We start from the raw sequence: 23,624 nt of genomic DNA, 5'->3' as shown, positions 1-23,624 counted from the left end.
TACCTTTGAGAGAATCGCTTGCCAAGCTGCAGGTCACAAACCCTTAACTAAGACAAGTCTTTCAGCAGAATATTAGTTGCATATGGACATGCTCTATTCTGAGTCAGCTTATTGGTCCATTTATCTGAGTGTTGTCTAGTTCTCTCACATCAGATGTAGGGAAAAGTTGCCTCAACACCTTACTGAGATCTTTTAAACAAGCAGTGAGCAACACAAGGCCCATCAGACACATGTGGCCCCATGCTACCTCAGCTCCAAATTCATTTTTAAAAACAGTTATGGGGGATAGTGTCCATAGTGGTAACACAGCTCCTGAAGGAGCAACATTAGCTTGAGGAGTTTAAACCCAGTGACAGAACCTTCAAAGTATATGTTCTGCCCACTGAGCTACAGCTTCTAATAATTGAGGAAACATCAAATACTAGCCCTCCTTGTCAAATGTCTTGACACTTGTCCATGTGCCATTTGGGTAGTCATACAATTGGACAAACTCAACCCCAAGTAGCTGCCTTCTTCCCTTCACTCTCCCCAGCCCTGTCTGCTACAGACATGCACATTTTCTATGCAGCATCCACAGATGTTTGCTTCCTAAGTGCCACCATCACAAACACCACAATGTTCCTGCACTAACCCTTTTCCATATCTACCTCCTCTTCTCTTTTTTCCAGCACAACTATGACATGATTCACATGAAAAGCTGTATAGTGAATTTTTGATCTAAACCATATTGTTTCTACTCCAATACAAAAAAGCTTATGTTTGAAAGCCAATTGTGACTTTTGCTATAGAAATAAATAATTATATTTTCTTTAGGCTGTATGAACAGAGAGATGTGTCTGCATGTTTTGTAGAATTCTTGTGGTAAATTACTCTCCCTGTAGGAAATCTCTGGAGGAAGAGGCTTGTAAATTGCCATGGTTACAGAATTTTAATGCCTGGAGCAATAAAAAGACTACTAGCTCATTTTGGGCACATTGGGTCTTGATAAACGCAACTCTAACTAGGTTCACCAAACATATCTTCCTTAACTTTTGAAGCAAGATGGCCCTGTGTTAAAGATAATGAATAACCATAGATATATAGATGGACAGATATCTCCCCTGAAATATATAGCTTGTTCTCCCAGAGGAAAGTCATATGTAGTCTTCAACCTGATCTAGGAGGTTACGTTCCTAGATCTAGGAAATGATCTAGGAGTAAAGATTGGGAATTATAAAGTTGGACATTATACTGTCAACATGACCCTGTGGTACTTCTTAAGCCATTGGAATGGGTGGAGTTGCTCTATGTTTTATTTCAATTAGAACAACTACAAAGGGAAACTGCTATTCAGCAGTGTCTCACTTGTGTAGCTTATTCAGAATGGTAAAACTAAGCCTGGATACTGATCCCTATTTTGAGTAACAGTAAAGTTTCTCTTGTTTTCTTTCTTTTTTTAAGACTGATTTTGGTATTTGGGATATATTTTAGGGGAGGGGATTGGAGACCTGCGTGGGGGAATGGCTGAAGATGACCCTGTGCCCAGCGGCTCTTCTTTTGGCTTCTGTAGCTTTAGGTTGCTGTTTTGGTCAGGAGTCTCTGCCTTCTTTTCTGAGGGTTTTGGTGTCATGTGCTTTTGTTCTTCCAGTTTTCTGCCACTGATATCAGCTTCTGTTTGGCTTAGATTCTCTTGACCACTGTGCATAGCACTTGTTGCTGGTAGTTCTTGTGTACCTGGGTCCTTTGCTTCCAATGTGGAAGGCACATTTGTGTCTTTCCATCTTCGGGCTCCAGATTTTGAATTATATTCATAAAATTTGCCAGTGACTGAGAAAGAAACCAAAACTGTGACCATTCATTTTCACAAATGAAGAGATAAGATTACCTTTAGTCCGCTTAGCTGTGAAATATGGGAATTCTCTAGCTAGCTACAGAATTAGGGCCTTTTAATTGCACCAATTTCCTGAGCTGTGAGCAAGAAAGGTACCAGAGCTATAAATACTAATCAGAGAACAGTATTGGCCACAAGAAATCACAGCTACTCTGCCATTCCAATTTCTCCCACTCAGATTAGCTAGAACATGGGGATACAAATGAGATAATGTGCGCCCCCAGTGCTCCCAAGCTGAGAGATGGTTGCATGCACCAAAGATTCTTACATGACTGGTACAGCATGCAAAACAAAAACAAAACCTTACTCACTGGATACCTACCAGTGTATACAGACACTTATTCTTATCCTCAGTAAGAAAGGGAGAGCAATGCACATCCATATCCATCTTTTCAGAGGTTACATAGATTACATTGGGCTGGATGGGTTATGTAGCTGCAAAGCAGGAAAGGAAGCACTCTGTGTAGAGTTTGGATCTCAGTTCTGCAACTAACTAGATGTGAATTTAATGGATTAACTTCCTTATGTAGAAAAGTCCATAAAGTTGTTAACCAGTGGTCAAAGACCACTGCTGCATATGGCCAGATAATCCTTTAATGTTCTTGCTAATACGGAGGTATGTCTTACCTATTTTTTAAAATGTATGCCACTGATATTTGCCTTGGAAATGTAAATGTACCACTATAATTAAATTTAACCTCTTTCCTTTCAAACCAAAACCTTCTCTTCCCCCAGTTCATAGCACCAATACCTGGGTCTCTTGCTTCCCCATCAAAAATAGGGTTTAAGTTGGTCAGCTCCTAGGAAGAAAATCAAAACATTAAATCAATGCCATTAGTTAAAGAGGGCACAGAAAGATTGATCTGCATGAAATGAAATAGAATTTTATTACTTGCATATTGCATTCTAGCAATGCAAGTGTAATCAAAATGGGTTACAAAGTCATTGCTTCTTGAGGTACTGCTGATGAATCTTCAGGGGAGGAGTAAACATGCCCAGTATTATAATACCTCCAATGTGTGATCATGAAGCAATCAAAGTAAAGGAAGGCAGATCTGGGAGTTTCTTGCCAAAAATAACCAGAGGTTTTTCTTACCATGTGTGCATTTGTAAAGGTCAAAAAAACCTTACAATTTCTGTATTTAGAAACAAATAGCTGTCTGTAATAATAGAAATAACCCTCGTGTATTTTCCACAGTGGACATTTAACAAGGTGGTAAATGTGGGTGGGTAGGATGCTGAGCTATCTTAAAGGCAAGATCAGAGCATTGCAAGGCGTGTTCTTGAAAGATACTCCCAGAGTTGCAGGTTAATTTTCCACCTAGGACAGCTAACAACCTCGCTGATGTTAAGTGAATTCAGCTTGCTCTTCTTTTCTCTCTCTTTGGTCAAAATTACATCGAGGTCTGGTGTGCAGGTGAAAGATTCTTGAGTTAGTGAATTCCAAATTGAGAAGTTTTGCTGAAATGACTTAGGGATGAGGTATAAGGACTGAAAGAGAAAACTGGGTAGCAATTTAAAAAAAAAAAAAAAAACCTCTCTCAATAACTTGTTCCAGGCAGTCTTAAACAGGAAGCTTGGGATTTTTTTGTTGAGGAGCAAGAATCACCCATGATGTTCAGAAGGTGTCAGATCATTTTTAACACTGTAGAATGAGGGGAGGGAACTTAATAGGAAAAGTGGATCCTCCACGAAGGTAGGCCATATGGGCTTGGCACACCTCTAAGGGCAGATATTTGTTACTTGGAACATGGCAATTACCACACATAAGCAAAGGAACACCCGAGAGATGGGGTGTAGCTTACAACAATCCTGGCCTTTATGGCAACTTTGGAAGTGGAAAGTAAGAACTGAGAGCTTGAAGAGATTTCTGTTCTGGAAAACAAGAACCACCTGGAAGGGCTTTTTTGGGGTATGGGGGGAATTTGGGCCTTTGTGCAAGAAGGATACTTGATATGTGGTCAGGTAGGTTCCTATGCAATGTAGAAGCCAGTTTTCTACTGTTGTTGTTGTTTAAAAACAAGAAATTTTAAGTTTAGGCCTTTTCCCACAGAAGTCTGTTCAAACAATGCCTACAAATTATCATTTTTAAAAACCAAAGGAGCTTTAATAGCCACAGTAAATGTCGCCTAGAGTGTAAGACATAGCCCTCTTGAATGGGGTTTCCTCTTCTGGTGAAAAGGAGTTGTTAGATGGAAGGCCTGAATCTAGCAGGGTTCTTCTTAGGTTCAGAGGTGTCACTTAATTCATTTAGGACCAATCCAATGATCCCCCTCCTGCTTCAAATGCATATGAACCTCAGAGGCTTGCATGTATCTCAGGCATTCGGAGGCACACTGACTGCAGTCTCTTTATCTAGCTGCCTGGGTTTTGACCATCTAGATCAGGAGTCCTCAAACTTTTTCAAGAGGGGGGCAGTTGAAAGGTGCCAGCGGTGGGTGTAGGCAGACAAAGCGGTGCTGGCAGGGGTTTGCTCACTCAGAGATTGTTTTCTCCGAGCGAGTCCAAAACGATCTCCACGCAAGCAAGCCGCTGCCTCACTGTGCACAGGTGCGGCGAGTCCAAAACCTCTGAGGCAGGCCAGATAAATGGGCACGGTGGGACGCATCCGGCCCGCAGGCCGTAGTTAGAGGACCCATGATCTAGATTAAGCACCAGGGAAGGAGTAGGAAGCAGGCAGGGACACTGGCAGAAATCTGTGTAGGCTTTCAGCTCCTACCCTGCTCCTTTTCCCAGCCCACTTCTTTTCTGCCTCCCCAGGTCCAGTTGTGTCTGAGGGGCATGGCTTTGCCTTTGCAGTCCCAGTTCCAAAATTGCAAGGCCTTGGAGCTGGGGCTCCAATAATCGTATGCGCCCACAGACAAATTGTGAATAATGCTGAGTTTGAACTGTAAACCATTTGAGGGCCTGGTGACTTGGAAGTGATCAACTTTTAGTTTCTGTGTACTTCACAGTGAGAAGTACTAATTCAAATGCCTATGTACTTTGTTAACAGAACTGAAAAGTGTGTTTTTGAAGCTGAGTATAAGGTAAAAAACAGCTTTAAGACTAGGAAGGACGGAAGGATAGCATCTGGGTGTAGGATTGTAACCAGAGTAAAAACTCTGGGTAAAAGCTGTGCTTTTTTTGTCATAGAACGCACCGGAACAGAGTTCCGGCACCTTTTCTCGACAGATTTTCCAAGTTTTAAAAGTAACGTTTGAAAATTTGATGTTTGGTCCACATGGATTTGAATCGCCCTGTCAAGTGTAGCAGGTTGGTGGCAAAGTCATTAAAACGGTGCATGCGGGCTGCTTGTGTGTGGAATCTGATGCATGCGTACTTTGTCCGTGCTGGTTGTGATTGGTTGTGTGGTCGTGCGCTGAGTGCTTACTGTGGGTGGCGACCATTATGTTTCGTTACACAACTGACATGTGTGGGTGTGTGTACAGTGATTGACTACGTGAGAAAGGTAAATAAGTTCATGAGTCTCAGCACCTTTTTTCTTACAAAAAAAGCACTGGGTAAAAGTAACCCTATGTTGGCAACATTTCTGTTTGTTTTTTATTTTATTCTGTACTTACCCATACTACTTCTTTCTTAGCCTTCTTCTTTTCTGTAGGAAAAAAAGTGTAACTTTATTCTTTTCCTAACTTGTATCAATATTTCTGCTATGGGTGTGATACAACAAAAATTAAACATTTTTAAGGAACAAAATGGTCAACACATTGAAATTGATGGGACTTAGACTGAAATTCTATAATGGTTCAGACAAGAAAAGTTCTGTGACTCCCAGCATGCCATGGTCAGCCATGCTGGGAGTTGTAGGACTTTCTCAGTCTAAACGTGCACAGAATTTCACCCCTAGTCTTATTGTTTAATACTGGAAAGGAGTAATAAGAAAATAATTTGAGCTCATGATTTCCTTTGATACCTAGGCCTGCAAGCAAATAACAGAGATTTTACAGGAGATGCACAGTTGCTTGGTAGCCATTTTTACCCATTGTGAAACTTACAAAATACATTCCTGAGGCCAAACTAATATGAGATAGGAGATTCATGATTGACTTGTCTGCAGATGGCTGAATTTGAGTGGAATGGGGGAAAAAAATTGTTGGGGGACCCAGTCACTGAATTCATGCATCAAGACAGGCCATATGTGCTTTCTTGCTTTTGAATTGTTATTTGGAAACTTCAGGTGGTGTAGAATGTAGCAGTAACTTCCATAATTGCTCCTGGTTATAGAGACTGTGCGACCTTAGTTCTTACTTAATGGAACATCTCCTCTGTTGTGTATTTTCCAAAACCCTAAGGTGGAGTGGTCCAACACGTGGGCTCTTTGTAGCCTCCGAGGTCTTGTTCTGCAGCCCTCTTGCCCCTCTGGGCAGTCTGGATTCCAGTGATGGGACAGCCAAGATGGTGGCAAGCTCTCCCAAGGCCACCATCTTGTCTCGGTCTCTTCCTGAGGCTCAGGAAGAGAGTGGACCAGGCTAGCAACCTTGCAAGAGCTTGCCCTGCCATGCCCCACTCTGCCTGATGACCACAAAGGTGCACAGGAGCTAAGCAGCTTTGCACTCATCAGTAGCAGTAGGTGGGGCGTGCTGGGGAGTTTGTCAGCTCAAATACAAGAGGCTCAGTGTGCCAATTCCAAGAAGAAATGAGGCAAAGAAACGATGTTTATATGTTCATGTTCTAAGCCACCTTAGAGGAGACTACTTCAGCTTGGGTAACATGAGCTATAAATATGTTAATAAATGAAAATAAAATAAAGTTTATACATCCAATTGAAAGCAATGTCATGTCCCTAAATGGAATTCACATTTGGTTTTGAATGAAAATGAATATTCAGATGCACATCCATTTTTTCTTGATCCAGTAACTGGTAACACCTATGAGCACATGTGTTAGAGCATAAATTGACAACACTGGAGAGTATCAAAACTGTTGACTAGAACATATAAAACCCTGATTAGATTATTTCATTCTAACGTAGAGTATGTTCAGTCCAGTCCTCTATGTATGATCTTCATGAGATTTTAGAACATGCCTCTTTGGGCTAGACTACATCTGAAATGCATGCACACATGCACACACACAATTAAAAAACATTATCTCAACAACAATGAGATACATACCATCATTCAGACAATTTTCTAGGAATAATAAAAGCAAGGAAAATACATACCTGGCACTTCTATCCTGTCATAAAGAATTAAAAATATTAACATTATTAATCTGTTAGAGTACAATTTTTCCAGAACAATACATAGATAATACTAGGATCCTATGATGAAGAATGCGAGTCTACGTTTTGCAGAATAATCATTTTTCTTATGCTAAGAATGGAAATGGAAGCAACAATTATAACAATTGTTGCAATTGTTGCTTTGGCATATGTGTCTCTAGGTATTGCTATGCATAGTATAAGTTTGCAGTAGTTGTATTTTCCGAAAAGAAAGCATTATACCAGGAAATGAAATATACTTTGACCTATATCTATAGTTTATTTCTACATTTTAAAAATTTGCCATGCAATTCAACAGGAATGCCACTTGCCTAGTTGTAGTACACTTGTTGCACAGGATTCAAAACTATTCTCTCAAGGTAGGTTTTTTCCTTTTCCTGAGATATTAGATATTTCTAGCACTCAAGCCAAATATATCACTGGTAGGAAAATTCAAGCAAGACTACTTTGATTTGGTGTTCTGCCTAGAGCAGGGTTGCTTAAGTGTCACAGACACCTTCAGCAGCCCTTGCAAAGGAGTCCCCAGGTGGTGCCTCATGAAGTCCCCATGCAGTGCCCACATACTTCCAATTTTTAATTAACAAATACCTGTTCTAAAATATATGTACATGGCATTCTGTCAGATGTGCACCACTTACTATCAATTATCCATAGACTTCAGCAAAAGTGGATCAAATACAGGCAGTCCCCAGGTAACAAACAAGTTCTGTTCCTGAGAATGTCTTTGACTCAAATTTGTATGTAAGTCAGATTATGTACGCATGGGTTGTATTTAGCATGAGTAAGACAAATGATTAATTATAGATGTATATTTTACCTTTCTATGCATATAAAACACTTAAGAATATTTCTATATACTCTAAAACATCTTAAACACAATAGTACAAAAGGCAATGCTGACTGCATGTGACTTGAAACAAGCAACCTATGTCATGGAACATTTTCATAAGCATAAAAAAGTTCCTGTGATCATTACTATGAACTGTTTGTCCTTAATTCATTTTTTTAATTAATAGGCTTTATGGCAGTTTGTAAGAATGGATGTTCATAACTTGGGCATTCATAACTTGGAGATGTAATAATGTATCGGAATAAGTACACATCAGAATGCCACCAATTCAGCCCTGTAAAGGTCCTTAGTCTACTGCATTATAGAGGAGTGTTTATCCTTTCAGTGGTGTGTTGCCAGATTTTTAGGTAACAAAAGGGGGCGAAGAATCCATTAATGCTTTCCATTTGTTAATTTCTGTGGAGCAGGTAAATAATTTAAAAAGAGTGAATATGTCTAAAAGAAACATTAGCAGTATTGCACTCTCAGCAATTACATGAATTAGGTAATCTCTCATTAAAGAGATGTTTTAGTGGCCAATAGTACTAAAATAAAAGGTTTTGCTGAATAAGAGGCAGCCTAAAATTCTTAGATGTGACAGTGGTAATCTGCTGATTAGGCATTTTGTTGGGGTGCCCACATGGTTTCTCAAATTCCCAAAAGTGCCCATAGGTTCAAAAAGTTTGGGATCCCTGGACTGCAATATTCGCCAAAAAAAAAAAAAAACAGTAGAAAGACATGATACGTCCGTATATGCCCGACCGCCCTTTGAGATCTGCGGGAGAGTCCCTTCTCCGGGAACCCTCCATGAAAGAAATTAGGAGAGTAAGTACCCGGAGGAGGGCTTTCTCTGCGGTGGCGCCCAACCTATGGAATTCACTCCCCAAAGAGGTCCGCCTGGCACCGTCGTTACTGGTTTTTCGGCGCCAGGTAAAGACCTTTTTATTTAAACATCATTTCAATTGTTAAAACATATGATCTGGCCTGGGCAACTTCTTCTTCCTTCTCTTTCTCCTCCTATATTTTTATTTTATACTGATAATTTTAATTTTGTATTTGTAAATCAATGTATTTTTTGTATTGTTATATTTAATGGTAATTTATTATGTACTATTGTATTTCAATGTATTTTATCATGTTGTAAGCCGCCCCGAGGTTTCGGCAAGGGGCGGCATAGAAATGTTATAATAATAATAATAATAATAATAATGATACAAAGGGTATGGTTTCCTTTCAGATACTTACAGTGGTTTTTTATCAGCTTTGGGTTTTGACTGACAGTGGGTACGGATGTATTTTGCCAGCAAAAAGGTGAGAAACCCAAGGATTCCAAGAAGCAGGAAACTGCCAAGGGCGATGATGAATGGAACATACCAAGCTGATACAGAATAAACATTTTCTCTACTGGTCACAAAGGTAATGCCAAGCTTGTAAAATAAATTTGAAAAAGAAGTTTCTTAATTACCATGGTTCCAGAAACATGCTCCTAATAATAGAAACTTAGATCTTCCCGTGGCAACTATATTTCAGGTGTCTTTTATTCTGTTAGCACATGTTTAGAAAAGTAGTTTCCCTCAGTTCAACACCTATCACATATTGTGAGCTTCCCAGAGAATAGAAGTAACTCTACATTCTTGGTCAGCAATTCATTTTACAAGGAAGATGTGGAAATATCATAACAGCCACCATTCCTTTCACAAACTGTGTTTGTCTCTAAACTAGCCACTGGAGGGGACCAACTGGTGGTATTTGGGGGGGGGGGGGCAGATTTCACCGAGGTCTTCTGGTTGTTCATTCTTAGTATATACCAGCGATTCCCAACCTGGAGCCTTCTGGAGGTTTTGGACTGTGGATCTCATTTTTACTGAACATTGACCATAGTGGCTGCACTGATGACATTCATTTGTATTTATGTCCTGTACTCCTATCCTACACAGGACCTAGGGCATAATCCCCTTCCTTCTCTCCCTCTTATTCTCATAACAACGCTGTGAAGTAAGTTCAACTGACAGTCCATAATTGGTCCAAAGTTTCCAAATGGGGACTTAGTATTTGGATCTCCTGAGTTCCAGTGTGGTACTTGAACTATTAAACTACACTGGTTTCTATTTCTCACATGTGATCATTTATTTATTTTCTTCCTACGCAGAAAATATTTTTAAAAATATGTAATGTATAAAGCAACTATCCACTGAAATTCCATTTACTTTGCAGCAAGTGATTATAGAAGCTGGAATGCTTGCATTAATCTAGTTGTGTCTCCAATGCCATATAAACATTATTCTGCATTTAATATTTCGCATCCTCTGACTTACTGTTGTAGGGACCACGGTGGTTGGGTTTGGAATGATTTTGATAGTTAATGTCACTGTGCCCGTTTGGATGAGGGCTGCGGTTCTGCTGGTGCTCGATAATAAATTATCATCTGTTACGAAGACTAATAGTCTGTATTCCCAAAGGCTGTCCAGGCCTCCCTCAAAGTCAAATGGGGATGCAAGTATCAATTTTGAGATGTTAGAGCCAGCACTTGGTGAAAAGGTGAAATGGTTATTCACATTTCCTAAAAGTGGAACCAAAGACAAAACCACAGATAAAAATACATAGGGAATGAAGACAAGGTCTGACTTCTTTTGCTGGCATGCATGATTAGTGACACAATCCATTCAACACAAGAGTTTTGCTCACCATTCACATGCATTGCTTGTACAGGGTTAAGAGTGCCCTAACCCATATGGCTGGTGCAGGATGGGACTTTCAGACAACGTGGTCATTACAGAATCATATCACTGACATGATAACTACGGTCATATGGTTCTAAATGTGATTCCTACTGTATAGCTTTACCAAAACTATTGCACACCTACTTTTAATAGCAAAGTAAACAGTCCAGTGAGGTAACATTCCACAGATTTACACAAAACACACAGGGCTGGCCCTTCTAGAATAGGTACCCACAAGGATCCTAGGCATGCTATGCTGAGGTCAGGTCATTCCTGACGGGATTTTATTTGTGATGGCTCTGTTATTTTAATACATAACGCTGTTTCACACATTCCTGAAAGGTTTTATTTGTACATACAAAATGCAATGTATATATGTAACAAATGCATCCATACAAATGTGGGTGTACCACATGGGTACACATGCCAGGAAGTCAATCTTGTTTGCAGCTCCTTGCTGCATATACAGCTGATGGCCTACGGTTCTGTCATTGTGCACTAAGCAAAGCCATTGTGGGAGAGTAAAACAACAGACAACTCAAACATCATTCAAGCCAACTAACAAGGATCAGACCTTGACACTAGCCCCTTTGTAATGGGGCAAGCCCAGTGTGTGGGACAAGGTTTTAGGATAAACTCTCAGCCTATGTGATCTGCCAGCCAGACCTGTTTGACCTTTTCTGCTTCCACAGATGACCACAAGTATGTGCCCAATACTCCACTGTGCTAAAACACAGTTTGCAACCTGTTGCCTCAGAGTCATATACTGGAATCAAGGGGTTGATTAATCTACACAAGAGAAGTCATAAATCATGGACTAGATCCAGGATCTGCTTTCCATAAACAGAAGGCACAACTACCTGATATTTGGAGAGATTTCCTCCAAACACCTCACCTCATTCAGCAGGCCTTCCTTCACCCCATTCATGCAGAATTTTCAGGCCCTTGATGCACTGCTGTGTGTGGGGTGGGTGGGAGGGAAAAGGACAGGCGGAAGCAGTTCACTTCTGGCAGCCCAACTGCCAAAATCTGGATCTAACCTCATATGTTTCCACTGAAGACTAGTCAATCGCTAGTGACATTCAACCATGCTACTAGGAACCATCACTGTACCAGTAGCCAATAAGAGAACCCAAAAGTCAAGTACCTGAGTTAATAGAGTATCGGAATGATCGAGGACTTGAATCCCTGTCTGTACATGAAATACTAAAACCTGCAATGTTGGTGCCACTCCTTAGGTCCACTGGAACCTCCAACAAATATGAATTGGGTGAACAAATTGGTGGTTCATCATTTGCTTCAAGAACATTCACTGTTATCTAAAAAGAAGAACACTTCTTTCAGTTAACCTCCATGAGACAAGAACAGCCATGCTGGATCAGACGCAACGATCACCTAGTTCAGCCTGCTGTGTACCTAGTGTACCAACTAGCCCCCCGTGGGAACCCACAAGCAGGATTGGAGTACAGGAACACCCTCCTGTTTGTGCTCCCCACCAACTGGTTTTCACAGACATACTACTTCCAATACTGGAGGTAATATGTAGCCACCAAGCCTAGCAGCCTTTGGTAATTTTGTCTTCTATGAATTTGCTTAATTCCCTTTTATACTGATTGCCATTTACACCGGTGGCCATCACCACATCTTGTGGTAGTGAATTCCATAGTTTGATCACTGATCAAACCAGAAGGTTACCTTTTCTAACCATTGTCAGGGATTGATCCACCCAGCCCTCCACCTTTCAAGACGAATAGTTGAGCAGGAATAAAGGACTAGCTCTGCCAGTCTTATTTGTATGTTTTAAAGTTTTAAAATCTTGTAAACCAGTTGCTGTTAATTTTTAAAAAGAAGAACTGTTTTACACTGCAAAGCAATAGTCCTTCTAGATGAAAACAGTCCAATGTAGTTTTCTGGTCTAACAGAAATAAACTTGAAATATTTATTTGAAGATGAAAATATGTATTTGAAGTAATAAAACATGGAGCTTTTTATATGCTGTACCACTGACATATGAGTTTGTAATTACTTTTAAAGTAGATTACATATCCTATCATTACAGTTGCTTTTTATGTTGAAATGAATAATATATATGCTTAAATAAATATCCTTTATAATGCATATCAGATGACAGAACAATTATTCTAAATCATTCTTAAACCAGCAGTTTGTTTCTGGCTTGAAGCATTCCAGAACTATTTTTTATTTTTAAAGAGTATTCAGTGCTTGGTCACAAAAGGCCAGGATTGTTGTGGCTGTTAGTGAATGCATCTGATCAATACTCATATGGAAGAAGTGCCCTGTGACTTCCTGTTTTGCTCCCTAACACCTGTAAAGAACACAGAAAATTGCAACCTAGTCTGGCTTCTTTGGGAATGGTTTATGTTGATTTCATTCCTGTATGCCCCCCTCGTCTCCAACATTATACGCAGTTTGTGCTCTTTGTATGGTGATTCACTTGCAGTCACTGCCTTTAATACACCATGACACTAACTCCAACCTGTGTTTCATGGTCCGTTTTCTAATGCTGATCTTACCACAGCTTGTGCTTCCTCGGGTTTATATATTGTATGTAAGCCGTCCCAAGGCTCATGCGATGGGACAGCATACAAAAATTCTAAATAAATAAATAGCTGCGCACTCACACCTGCCTCACACCTACTTCTTACCTCCAGTGACCTCACCTGTACTCACACTTCCTAACTCCACTCATTCCAGACTGTCTTCAAAGCTTTATGAATATATCCCTACTGAGGGATGTTGGGACCCTGTTGGGAACCATTTTTTCAAGCCCCACAACTTCAAGCAAGCCATTCCTTCTATTCATATTTAGATACAAAGGTGGAGGATACACTCAGCTGCATACCCTCCCTCATATTTCTGTCCATATCCTTGGTGACACATCTCTCCTGGTTTATATTATGAAAATTCTGCCTTTTATTGGAGCCAGTTATGAGATGTAATAGCAGTACAGGCTTCTCCTAAGAAATCTTAATAGGGTTATTAGTGATTTCTCTATTCCTGTAGATGGTTAATTTAGACCGGAATGTACCATTCCTCCAGACACAGAACTTTCTGGGCCTGGAGTTACAGACCTGTCGGAAAATGAGGGAGCCACCCAGCTAGGAAGTAAGACTAGTGATAGAACCAGAGATGAAGACATTTGCTGAAATATCACATAAGTTTTGCACAAGAAGCTGGGTAGGACAAGTGTTTCCCCAACCCCAGCCAGGGCAGCAGCAGAGGATTTTTAAAGTAAATTGCCCTTCATCAGCCTGGTGCCATCCAGATGCTTTGGACTTCAACCCATCAATCCCAACCAGCTTGGCCAATGGTCAAGAATGCTGTACTTGCAATCCAAAAATATCTGCTAGGTGTCAGGCTGGGGAAGGGTGGATATGCCTTGCAGCCACACATCACATCAGTGGAGCCTCTAATTCAGGAAGCACTTAAAGTCCAGTCTTGTCCTTATGAGCAGATCTGAGTGAAGATAGGCCTCATGCTGCCACACAATCAGTCTGCCCAGATTTGCCATTTTTATAGTTGTAGAGTCTAAGAGGTGATCATGGACATCTTGTCATATGGGCAGGGGAGGGGAACCACAGGCATGTAGCAGAGGGGATATGGCAGACGCTCTGTATTCATATGGGTTCAAGGATGCTGTATCCCTTACAGGAGTCTTCTCAAACTTCCCAACACTTCTCAGTTCCAGCATGCACTGGGGTCGGGGAGGGCTTCTCTTTTCCCCATTCGATTAAAACCCCAGGCCATTAGAAGGGAAGACAACATTAGAACTGGTTAGTGGGAGCTCAGAAATGAGTTCTCCTAGTTAGGAAGGCCCATGCATGTACTATTGGCATGCTTGAAATGTGAGCCAAGTCCACTATTTTTAACATTAGAAAACACAAGTGCATATATTAGAGATGTTCATAGCTGCTTAAATGTTAAATTTTACTCACAGATGCATTAGAGTTTCTGAGCCCATCAGACGCCCACACTATGAAAGAGTACTTTCGATTTGTTTCATAGTCTAATCTAGTCAAAAGTTTAATGTTGCCCATTTTAGGATCAATCCAAAATGTTTCTAGGAAGTCAAAGATCGAATATGATATTGCAATAGGTGGAACATCTTTGTCACTAGCTTTCACTTGTTCAATTTCGGATCCAGCTGAAATAAAGCAGGATTTGAAACAAGTACAAACACATTTTAGCAAACAAAACAAATCAGTATTACAGGGTAAGGAATCTCAAGATTGCACAAACAGTTTCCATATCAAATCTTCATATACAGATTCTTCAGTCTAAACGGAAGTGGCCCAGACTGGATGCTTTGCTGCAATCACATGGCTGACCCAGGATCTCCGCAAGAACAGTCACTCATGTAGTGATCCAGGTGATGTGATCTTTCCTTGCTCTTTTAAGCAGAGGAATTGCATGATCCAGGACTCTGATCGGCTACATGTCTCTTTGGAAGGCTAACCTCTCCTTCTTTGGGCCATTTCTGCACTTTCCCTGGCTGATGTGATATATAGCAAGAACAAAGGGGTAAGGTTGGGACCTTGATTTACCTATGCTCAGGACTGGCCCTAATATTAGTAAGAAGGAGGCATGGTGCTTTTGGGCCACATGAAACAGCAACAAATTCTCGATTGATTCTTTTATGGTTGTATAATCAGGGAAAGGAAGCTGGGTTTACTCCCTCAGGTGCCAAAATAATGTGGCTAGTCTTGACTTAAAGTTCCAGTAGCTATTAGGCAGCAAAATAACCTGACTGGTCCTGCCAATGATTCTTGAGTGGTATTAATTTATGAAAGGACTCTAAGTCAAAAGAGCATCAATTGTGTCCCAGCATTTATTTTGTGAGCCTTCTTTCCACCCTTCAAAAAAGAGAATTATTAGAACTGGGCTGAAAACAATTGAATGAAATTTAATAGGGACAAATGCCAAGTTCTGCTCCTAGGAAAAAGAAACGCAATGCATAGTTTCAAGATGGGGGATACTTGGCTCAACAATTCTACAAGTGTAGATCACTAACTGAACATGAATAAAAAATGTGATGTGGCTGAAAAAAATCCTATTAATAGAAGTATCACTTCAAAATCATGTGAAGTATTAGTTCCCCTCTACTCAGCAATGGTTAGGCCTCATCTTGAGTACTAAGTCCAGTTCTAGGCACCACAGTTCAAGAAAGATGCAGACAGACTGGAAATGTTTCAGAGAGGGTTAACAAAGATGATCAAGCCATATGAGAAGCAACTGAAAGAACTGAGCACATTTAGCCTTGAGAAGAGAGGACTGAGTGGAGATATGATAGCACTTATCAAATAGTTGAAACACTGTCACACATAGGAAGGTCAAGATCTCTTCTTTCATTCCTGAGCACATGACTCGGAATTATGGGCTCAAGTTACAGGAAGCCAGATTCTGGCTGACCCTAAGGAAAAAATCCCTGACTATTAGAGCAATATGACAATGAAACCCGTTACCTGGGGAGGTCGTGGGCTCTCTCACACTGGAGGCAATCAAGATGCAGCTGCAGACCCATGTGTTAGGGATACTTTAGCTTGGACTCCTGCAATGAGCAGAAGGTTGGACCTGATGGCGTTACTGGCTTCTTCAAATTCTACTATTCTATGATTTTTTTTTCAAAATAACTTAATTCCATTCATTACTCTGTATCCAGGAGCAAAGCAACACAATTGGAGTTTCATACAGATCTAATCATGCTACAGAAACTTCTGTTATTTTGGATTCATGCCTCCATCCTTTTCCTCAATTTTTCATCTTTTGAAACAGATCTTTCTGGGGCTGCAGTCCAAAGGCACTTGCATAGGAATAAGTCCCAGAGAATACAGTAGGACTTAATTCTGAATAAATATGCATAGGGATGCACTGTAAAGTTACATACAATCTCTCATTTGTAGTGAGACTGATAAAGGATGTTTTGCTGCTTTTGTACACAGATGAAGTAGACACTTTTTTAAATGGTTGTGCGATGTGATGGAGCTTCAACTTGAAAGATCTGCTTGTGGGACTTCTGGTATGGCGTCGGACCAATACAGACATCATTAACGAACCTCCGTTATCACGCTGGTAACTGCCCAGTGGTGGGCCATGGGGGCTCAATCTAAGCCCTGTCGGGGCTAAGATAGATTGCTTGGCGAATCTCCCACATTCACTGGGAGGAAATCAAGCTTTTCTCAGCCGGGTAGCACAGGAGGGAGGAAGCCCTCTACCAGCTCTCAACATATTGGTTTTTTTTAGTTTAGTTTTAGCTATTATAAGCGCATCGGATTTATTGGGAATGATTTTTGTTTCTTTTTTTGTAATGATACCTGTGGAATAAGCTGCATTCCTTGTTAATTGGTACAAAGGAAAAAGAAAAAGCCCTTCGGATGGAGGAGGAAAGGAATCTGCCCCCCCCCCCACGGAGTTGAAAAGCAGCGAATTACATAAGAAGAAAGAGACAGAGCTCTTTGTGAGTAAGGAAAAGATTTATCTTCCTTAATCTCTCCAAGGGCAAAAAATCAAAATAAATATTTTACTGTGGAATTGAATGATAGGATTCTTCTTGTATGCGTCTACGTTGGACTACTGTCAAGAACTAATGGCCATCTTTCTCTTTGTTCCTGGGACCTCTGGACACCTGCCAAACCTTGGTAATTACTGCTACTATGGAAGAAATACAGAAGACACTTTTGGCAATACAGACTTCTTTAACAGCTGTGCAACTATCTCAGCAGGAGATAATAATAAAACAGAAGATTGCTTTAGAGCGACTTGATGGTTTTTTCACTGAACAAAAAAGTGGCTTTGATAAATAAGACATTTCCATTAATCAGGCTTTGGGCAAGCAATTTGTACCTGAACAGAATATGCAAAATATCTAGCAAGCAGAAGGAAAATCTGAAACTGGAAAGACAACAAGCATAATGGGAAAATTAACACAACTAGTGAATTCAATAAATAAATCTTCATGGGATCTGCATGTTATGATGAAGAAGGAGAAGATAGCTTGGTTACAACTCAAGACACATGATTTATTGCAGACACCACGACGTCTTAATGTAATACAATCAGTGAATTTAATAAGCAAGCTTTCATGGGATCTGCGTGTTATGTTAGAGAAGGAGAAATTAGCTAATCACTTAAGAGAGGTTTTGTTTATGTGGCTGCAATGGAAGACTCCATTACAGATATTATGATGTTTTAATGAAAAAAAACCCAGAAAGGTCTGGTAGAGGGGTAAAGAAAAAGAAAAAATAAATATGGCTGAGGTGCAAAGGGAAAATAAGGGAACTTTCTTTCTTTTTATTCCAAAAAGTGGTGATTCATATAGGTAGGTATGCTCACATGTGACGTAGGAAGGCTAAGCTATTATTGCTAGTGAAACATTTGTAACTTAGCTTAATGAAATTCTGTCTAAAAGGTATTATTGTTAAAAGGATATTTCTGACTGTATCTGTAACTGAAAATAAGAGAACTTATTATTTTAAAAAGCAATGATTCAAATGGGTTGGCAAGTTTTTATGTGATATGGGAAGGTTAAGCTATTGCTGTTGGTGATATATGTTAAAGACTGTAAACAGCTGGGTTTTTATATGGAGTTAACCATATTTGATTAAATGGTATTTAAGTTAGATGAAACATTAGCAATTTATAAGTATTAGTTACCACCAAGTAGAGGAGTTAAGATAATTGTAGAGATGTTAAATGGATATTTTTGATGTTACTTGTAATTGTGGTAGTGAGGAAGTTATTTATTATTAGAAAATTGAAAAGATCTTGAATTGTCCAGAAATGTTTAGATCGAACTTATCACTGAAGAAGAAAGACGATATTGCAATCTTATTTAACTTGGAGATGCTTCCCTTTGACATTGGTCAAGAGAAACAGGATTTTGCAAGAAATGATGAGACTGATTTCACTGATGAACAAGAGGAAGATAGTGACTTCTATCAAATCTGGAATTATTATTATTTTTTGGCTGGACAAACGGGACTTGGTTCTGATCTAAAGATGTTTTCAAGTTATTATAAATGGATTTTAGTATGATCATAGAATGTTAAAAGATATGTAGTAGGGGGTTGACCCAGTAAATCCGGTGTGTGCGATGATTGATGTTTGAAGTATTAGTTTTAAAATCTTAATAAAATTTCTTAAAAAAAAAAAAAGAAAGATCTGCTTGTGGAATGAGCTGACGCCTGTGATGCCTTGAATTCATTTACCGCACTCTAATACATACAGCAGTGTTGCAACTATTTTCCAAGTTTGCAAATTAAAAGCAGCAATGAGGAAAAGAATGAGCAAAGTAGTGGGGGTGGGGGTGAAAAGCAAGCCATCAGAACCATGAAGGCTACTAGTTAAACCCATATATAATTCATACAAACTGTGAACCAGGAGAAGCAGCTATGGCATCTCCCCTTATATAATATCTGCCATTATCAATAAAGACACAGAACCCCCAGTCACTCCAAAAAGCCTTGATTGCTGTAATGTCTGCTTGTGAGCATTAAGCATAAGGAGAATACATGTTCTGGAATAAGGGACTGATGCAGTCCAGTGCAGTCAGCAGTACTCTTGGAGCATGTTTACATTCTTACTGGCAGAAAGCAGCAACTCCTGATGAAAGTGAAAGAAGAAAGTGCAAAAGCAGGACTGCAACTGAACATTCAGAAAACAAAAATCATGACTACAGAAGAATGACAGGACTTTATTGTTAACAACGAAGAAACTGAAAGTGTGAAAGATTTTGCATCCCTTGACTCAGTCACCAATTTAAAGGGAGACTGCAGCCAAGACATCTGAAGAATGTCTTGGCTGCAGGCTAGACTCACTGGAGAAGACAGTCATGCTAGGAAAAATCGAAGGCAGAAGATGAAATGGAAGACCAAATAAGAGATGGATTGATTCCATAAAGGAAGGCACAGCCTTGAACTTAAAACAGCTAAGCAGAGATGTCACAAACAGGACATCAGAGATGACTTGGCAGCACATAACAATAAGTGCTTACATTCTACACCCTTGCACATTGCTAAAAGAGGGATCATTACTTACCTGCTCTTATTTCCGACACATTAAAAACATATGAAGAACTAGTGAAGACTGGAGCAAATTCATTGACTGGTAGTATTTTGATATAAATGTAGATATTATCTGTAAATATAGGAATTAAAGAAAACATGATGAATCAAAATTGCAAATCTTATTTTAAGGACCAAAAAAATAATACAACTCTGAAAAAAGTAGAAGAGATACTTGCTAGTGTAGTAAGGAGAAGCAATATCTTGTACCACAATATTCAGAATATATTCATTCTTTGCTCCTTCATTTTCAAGATCCACATCTCCTATTAGCTGGATTCAAATTGACATAATTTTATTTGAATGTTTATGTTCATTTGTTGCTTACCATGATTTTATTGTTGTTGCTTAATATTACTTGTAAACTGCCTTGGAAGGATTTGTCTCCTTAAAGATGAGATAGAAATTATAACGACTGAGAGATATATAAATAAATAAACGGCTACTTCATACACTACAGAAATGGGTTACTCAAAGTTATTCGATTTCAAGTGCAAAACAAAATTTATTTAAGAACGTATGTCTCTGCCAGTCCTTATGGTGTTTAGAGAGCTGTTGTGTTGCCCCTTATATAGCACAAGAAAATCATATGGGGTAAGAAGGAAAACTCCAAGCCTGGAACCAGCAGATCCAAATCCCTGCCAAAATCTTGCCAACAGAGCAGAAGATGGGTGATGGCAAAATAAGTACACCAGCTCAAGGGCTGATATACTATCCTTTCACAATGTGCCACAACATGTCCCTTTTGATGTTTCCACCACCAGAGCACAGACAACAGAGCAAGAAGAGCAGCAAAGCTTTCTGTGCTAACAACAGGACAAACCTGCAAGTTTACAAACTTGCAAACTTACAAACCTCCTTTCCCACCAGTACGCTTTCCTCTTTGCCCATTTTATCTTATGACCTCTGGAATGCCCTCCAAGAGACTGTAGGATCACATCTTATGAGACTTCTAAAAAAGTGTCAGGAATGGGGAGAGAATGAGGCTGGGGCATCAAAAGCTCATTGCTTCTGGTCCCTGCCCCACATCTACCATGCCCCTTTTCTCTCCTTGCATATGCAGCCTGGGGATGGGGGCAGCTAACACAACTCTTTCTGACTGCAGGCAAGAATGTGTGTGTTGGGGCGGGGGGGGGGCACTCAGTCTTCAGGGTCCCAGCTTTGAGCTGGGGCTCCAAATAATTCTATGTGTTCCACCCCCCAGTGTTGGGAGACTACAGATTTTCCCCTAAGTTACTATTTATTTATTTAAATTTGATTCAGCAGCATACAGAAGATGGCTTGTGACCAGCTGACAGCCATAAATGAAATAGAATAAAAAAAGAAAGCAGAAAACAAGCAAACCCCAAAGCAGCAGTTCAACCACTGAAAAGGCCAAACTGGTAAAAAGGTTGCTGGAATAAAGGATCCCAGGCTGATTCTAGGCATGTTTTCTCAGCTCCACTTGGTTCATTTGATTAGGGGTTGTAACCTTTGTATTGGCTGTATTTTATAAAAGCTCTATATTGTTTACTATTGTTATGTGCTATGGGTGGATTTGGAATTTCACCTTAAAACTGTGAAACAGGGTTAGAAAATATCTCAATTGGAATCAGTGCTGCCTTCAAACAAGCTGCACAACTCTCCCCACCTAAGTGAAGCTGTGCCCGCTGGCGCGGCTAGCCATATATGACCCCTGTCATGGTGCACCTGCAGTCCCCTGTGGGATGGGTGTGTCCACTCCATTCCCCTGAAGTGACCTCCCCACAGCACAAGGGAGAACCAAGAGTACCACTCTGCCCATGAGTTTACTACTCTCCCCCGGCTCAGATTGTATGGACAACAAAGCTGTATGCTTGTTAGGGAACTATGCTCTACTGGCCAAAGATACTCCTGCAGGATTCAGCTACATTAATACATTGAGATTAAGCAATGCATTCAAAAATCGGAACAACTCTGAGGTGCCCACTCCTAGGATCCTCTTAGTATGCATGCCAAGTTTCTGAATTCTAAGTTTCAGAGTGTTGGTGCTATAGCACTGACAGACTGATAATAAAAAAGGATGTGTATCCATTTATTCATATCCTCAGGATCATGCCCTGCTAACTTCCATATTATATCAGAAGGCTTTCTATGTGGAGCTGCTTTTGAAGATATCTGGAAAATATCAGTGAGTGAAAATACAACTCATAGGTTATTGAGGCTGGCCTTATGGTGAACACATGACCACTTTTCACATAACTACACTAATTGCTAGCCTATTTCCAGGCAAAATTCAAAATACTGCTGATTAGCTATTAGTCCCCAAGGAACCACATTCTACCAAACAATCGTGCTTTAACATTAAAGTTATCATTAGAAATTTTTTATAGTATCGTCATCTTCACCTCTAGAGTTGCTGATTGAATCTGAAGGAAATTTCTGAATGGTCACTTGCTGGGAATCCCCATACAGCTTTTGGCACAAGGGAAAAGTGTGACAATACCACCATGTTCATGCAATATTGCAGATTGGAGCAATTCAGCTATCATCTTGAAACTAGTCAATGATTAGAACTTTGTATCTCCTAGACGAGTATGTGAGTTTTCACTTCAAACTTGGTATCTCAAGATGTATTAGGCTTTCCGTGCTATCTCTTATCAGGGGCTTTTCTGCAAGTGGAAAAAAACTGGTACCCTAACACACCTCCTCCTCCTGAAAACCTTCTTTGAATATTTAGGCATCTTTTTTTGTAATTCATTCATGCAACAATCTGCACTAAAAGGCAATTGATTCATGCCTGTTTTGGAAGAGCAACTGGCCTTATCAAATTGTTTCACAAAGACAAATATGGACTGGTGCACACAATATGGCAAACAACCCTACCCTGTTTCCACTGTATGCAGATTTTTGGCCAAACTTACCAGTCAGACAATCATGTGGTTACCCAGGCAGTGCTGTTTCTGCATTCCCTGCTCTGTCCTCCCAGGCTTGACCCTGTAAGCAAAATCCCTGCCTTTTCCCTTTTCTTACCTGGGGGCTGCAGTAGCCTTTCCCTGATTGGTTCACTCAGTCAAGTAGCAGGTTCCCCCTCCCAAGTGTACCTGCATGCCTGCATCACTTTTCAGCTGCTTCAATCCCACTGAGATGCTTATTAAATTAAACAGTTTTGCATGATTCCCCCTTCTCCCTCTGTGCATTTCTCATGCTGCCTCCCTGTTTCCAAAAGTAAACAGAGAGACAGACATGTTGCTCTGCTACTGGGAATAAACGAGCTGTGACATGCCTGTTGCTAGATTGCTGAGGTCAGCAGAGATTGAAAGATAGCAGTGGCCACTTGTATGATTACATTTGCCAGGAGAATCTATGGCAGTGGTGGCAAACCTATAGCACGCGTGCCACAGCGGGCACACAGAGCCCTCTCTGTCGGCACGTGAGCCAAGTCGCCCTGGCATCGTCCCAGCAGCCGAGCATTGGATAACAGTGTACATAGGGGCCATGCGCTTGCTTAGAAAGGAGTAGCAGCAGCAGGCGATGATGTCATGAGCCGTGACTCATTAGCTGCAACTCACCTGAGCTTTCGCATGCCTGGTCAGTGCACTGCCAAGGATACATATATATTTGCTTGGACTGGCTGTGAGTTTTAATACATTCGTTTTTATTAACACAAGGTTTTAGCTTTGAGTTTTCTTATGAAAAATTGAAACTAAATATCTAAGATTTAGCAAAGAGATGTTCTAATTTAGAGACTGAGATTCTTGTAATGTTGTGCTGTCCCCCTGGCATATTTGAATCTGCAGTGTTGGCACTTTGCGATAAATACATGCGTTTTGGGTTGCAGTTTGGACACTCATTCTCTAAAAGGTTCATCATCACTGCTCTATGGTGTTTCTACACCCATCAAGGTGAAATGACAATCCCTGGTCTGGATAACTGAAGAAGC

General features: G+C 40.3%; 1 protein-coding gene across 1 annotated transcript; it reads right to left on the bottom strand.

Annotated features, from left to right (window-relative positions):
* Window positions 1-1,435: 1,435 nt before the first annotated feature.
* CDHR3 (cadherin related family member 3) lies at window positions 1,436-20,614 on the bottom strand. Its single transcript, XM_044423271.1, has 11 exons — window positions 20,579-20,614; window positions 19,903-19,996; window positions 19,698-19,796; window positions 14,600-14,808; window positions 11,791-11,962; window positions 10,239-10,483; window positions 9,169-9,350; window positions 7,035-7,048; window positions 5,434-5,465; window positions 2,622-2,670; window positions 1,436-1,806 (listed from the first exon to the last, which is right to left on the bottom strand). The coding sequence occupies exons 1-11, from the start codon at window positions 20,612-20,614 to the stop codon at window positions 1,436-1,438; spliced, it is 1,503 nt and encodes a 500-aa protein (XP_044279206.1).
* Window positions 20,615-23,624: the final 3,010 nt, after the last annotated feature.

The sequence above is a fragment of the Varanus komodoensis genome, unplaced genomic scaffold (genome assembly GCF_004798865.1).
Source record: "Varanus komodoensis strain SLA01 unplaced genomic scaffold, ASM479886v1 scaffold13_3, whole genome shotgun sequence".
Classification (NCBI taxonomy): Eukaryota; Metazoa; Chordata; class Lepidosauria; order Squamata; family Varanidae; genus Varanus; species Varanus komodoensis.
The sequence above is the reverse complement of the archived record's forward strand: the minus strand, read 5'-3'. Positions and strand labels throughout refer to the sequence as shown.

Bases quoted from the DNA above. Each gene is read 5' to 3' on its own strand.
- CDHR3 (XM_044423271.1), bottom strand. From the start codon at position 20,614: ATGGGCAAAGAGGAAAGCGTACTGGTGGGAAAGGAG. The intron at 9,351-10,238 runs GTAAGTCAGAGG...TTATTTTACAAG, and splicing joins CCACCGTGGTCCCTACAACA to CTTGGCATTACCTTTGTGAC. The intron at 1,807-2,621 runs GTATTGGTGCTA...TTTCTTTCTCAG, and splicing joins TGGGGAAGCAAGAGACCCAG to TCACTGGCAAATTTTATGAA.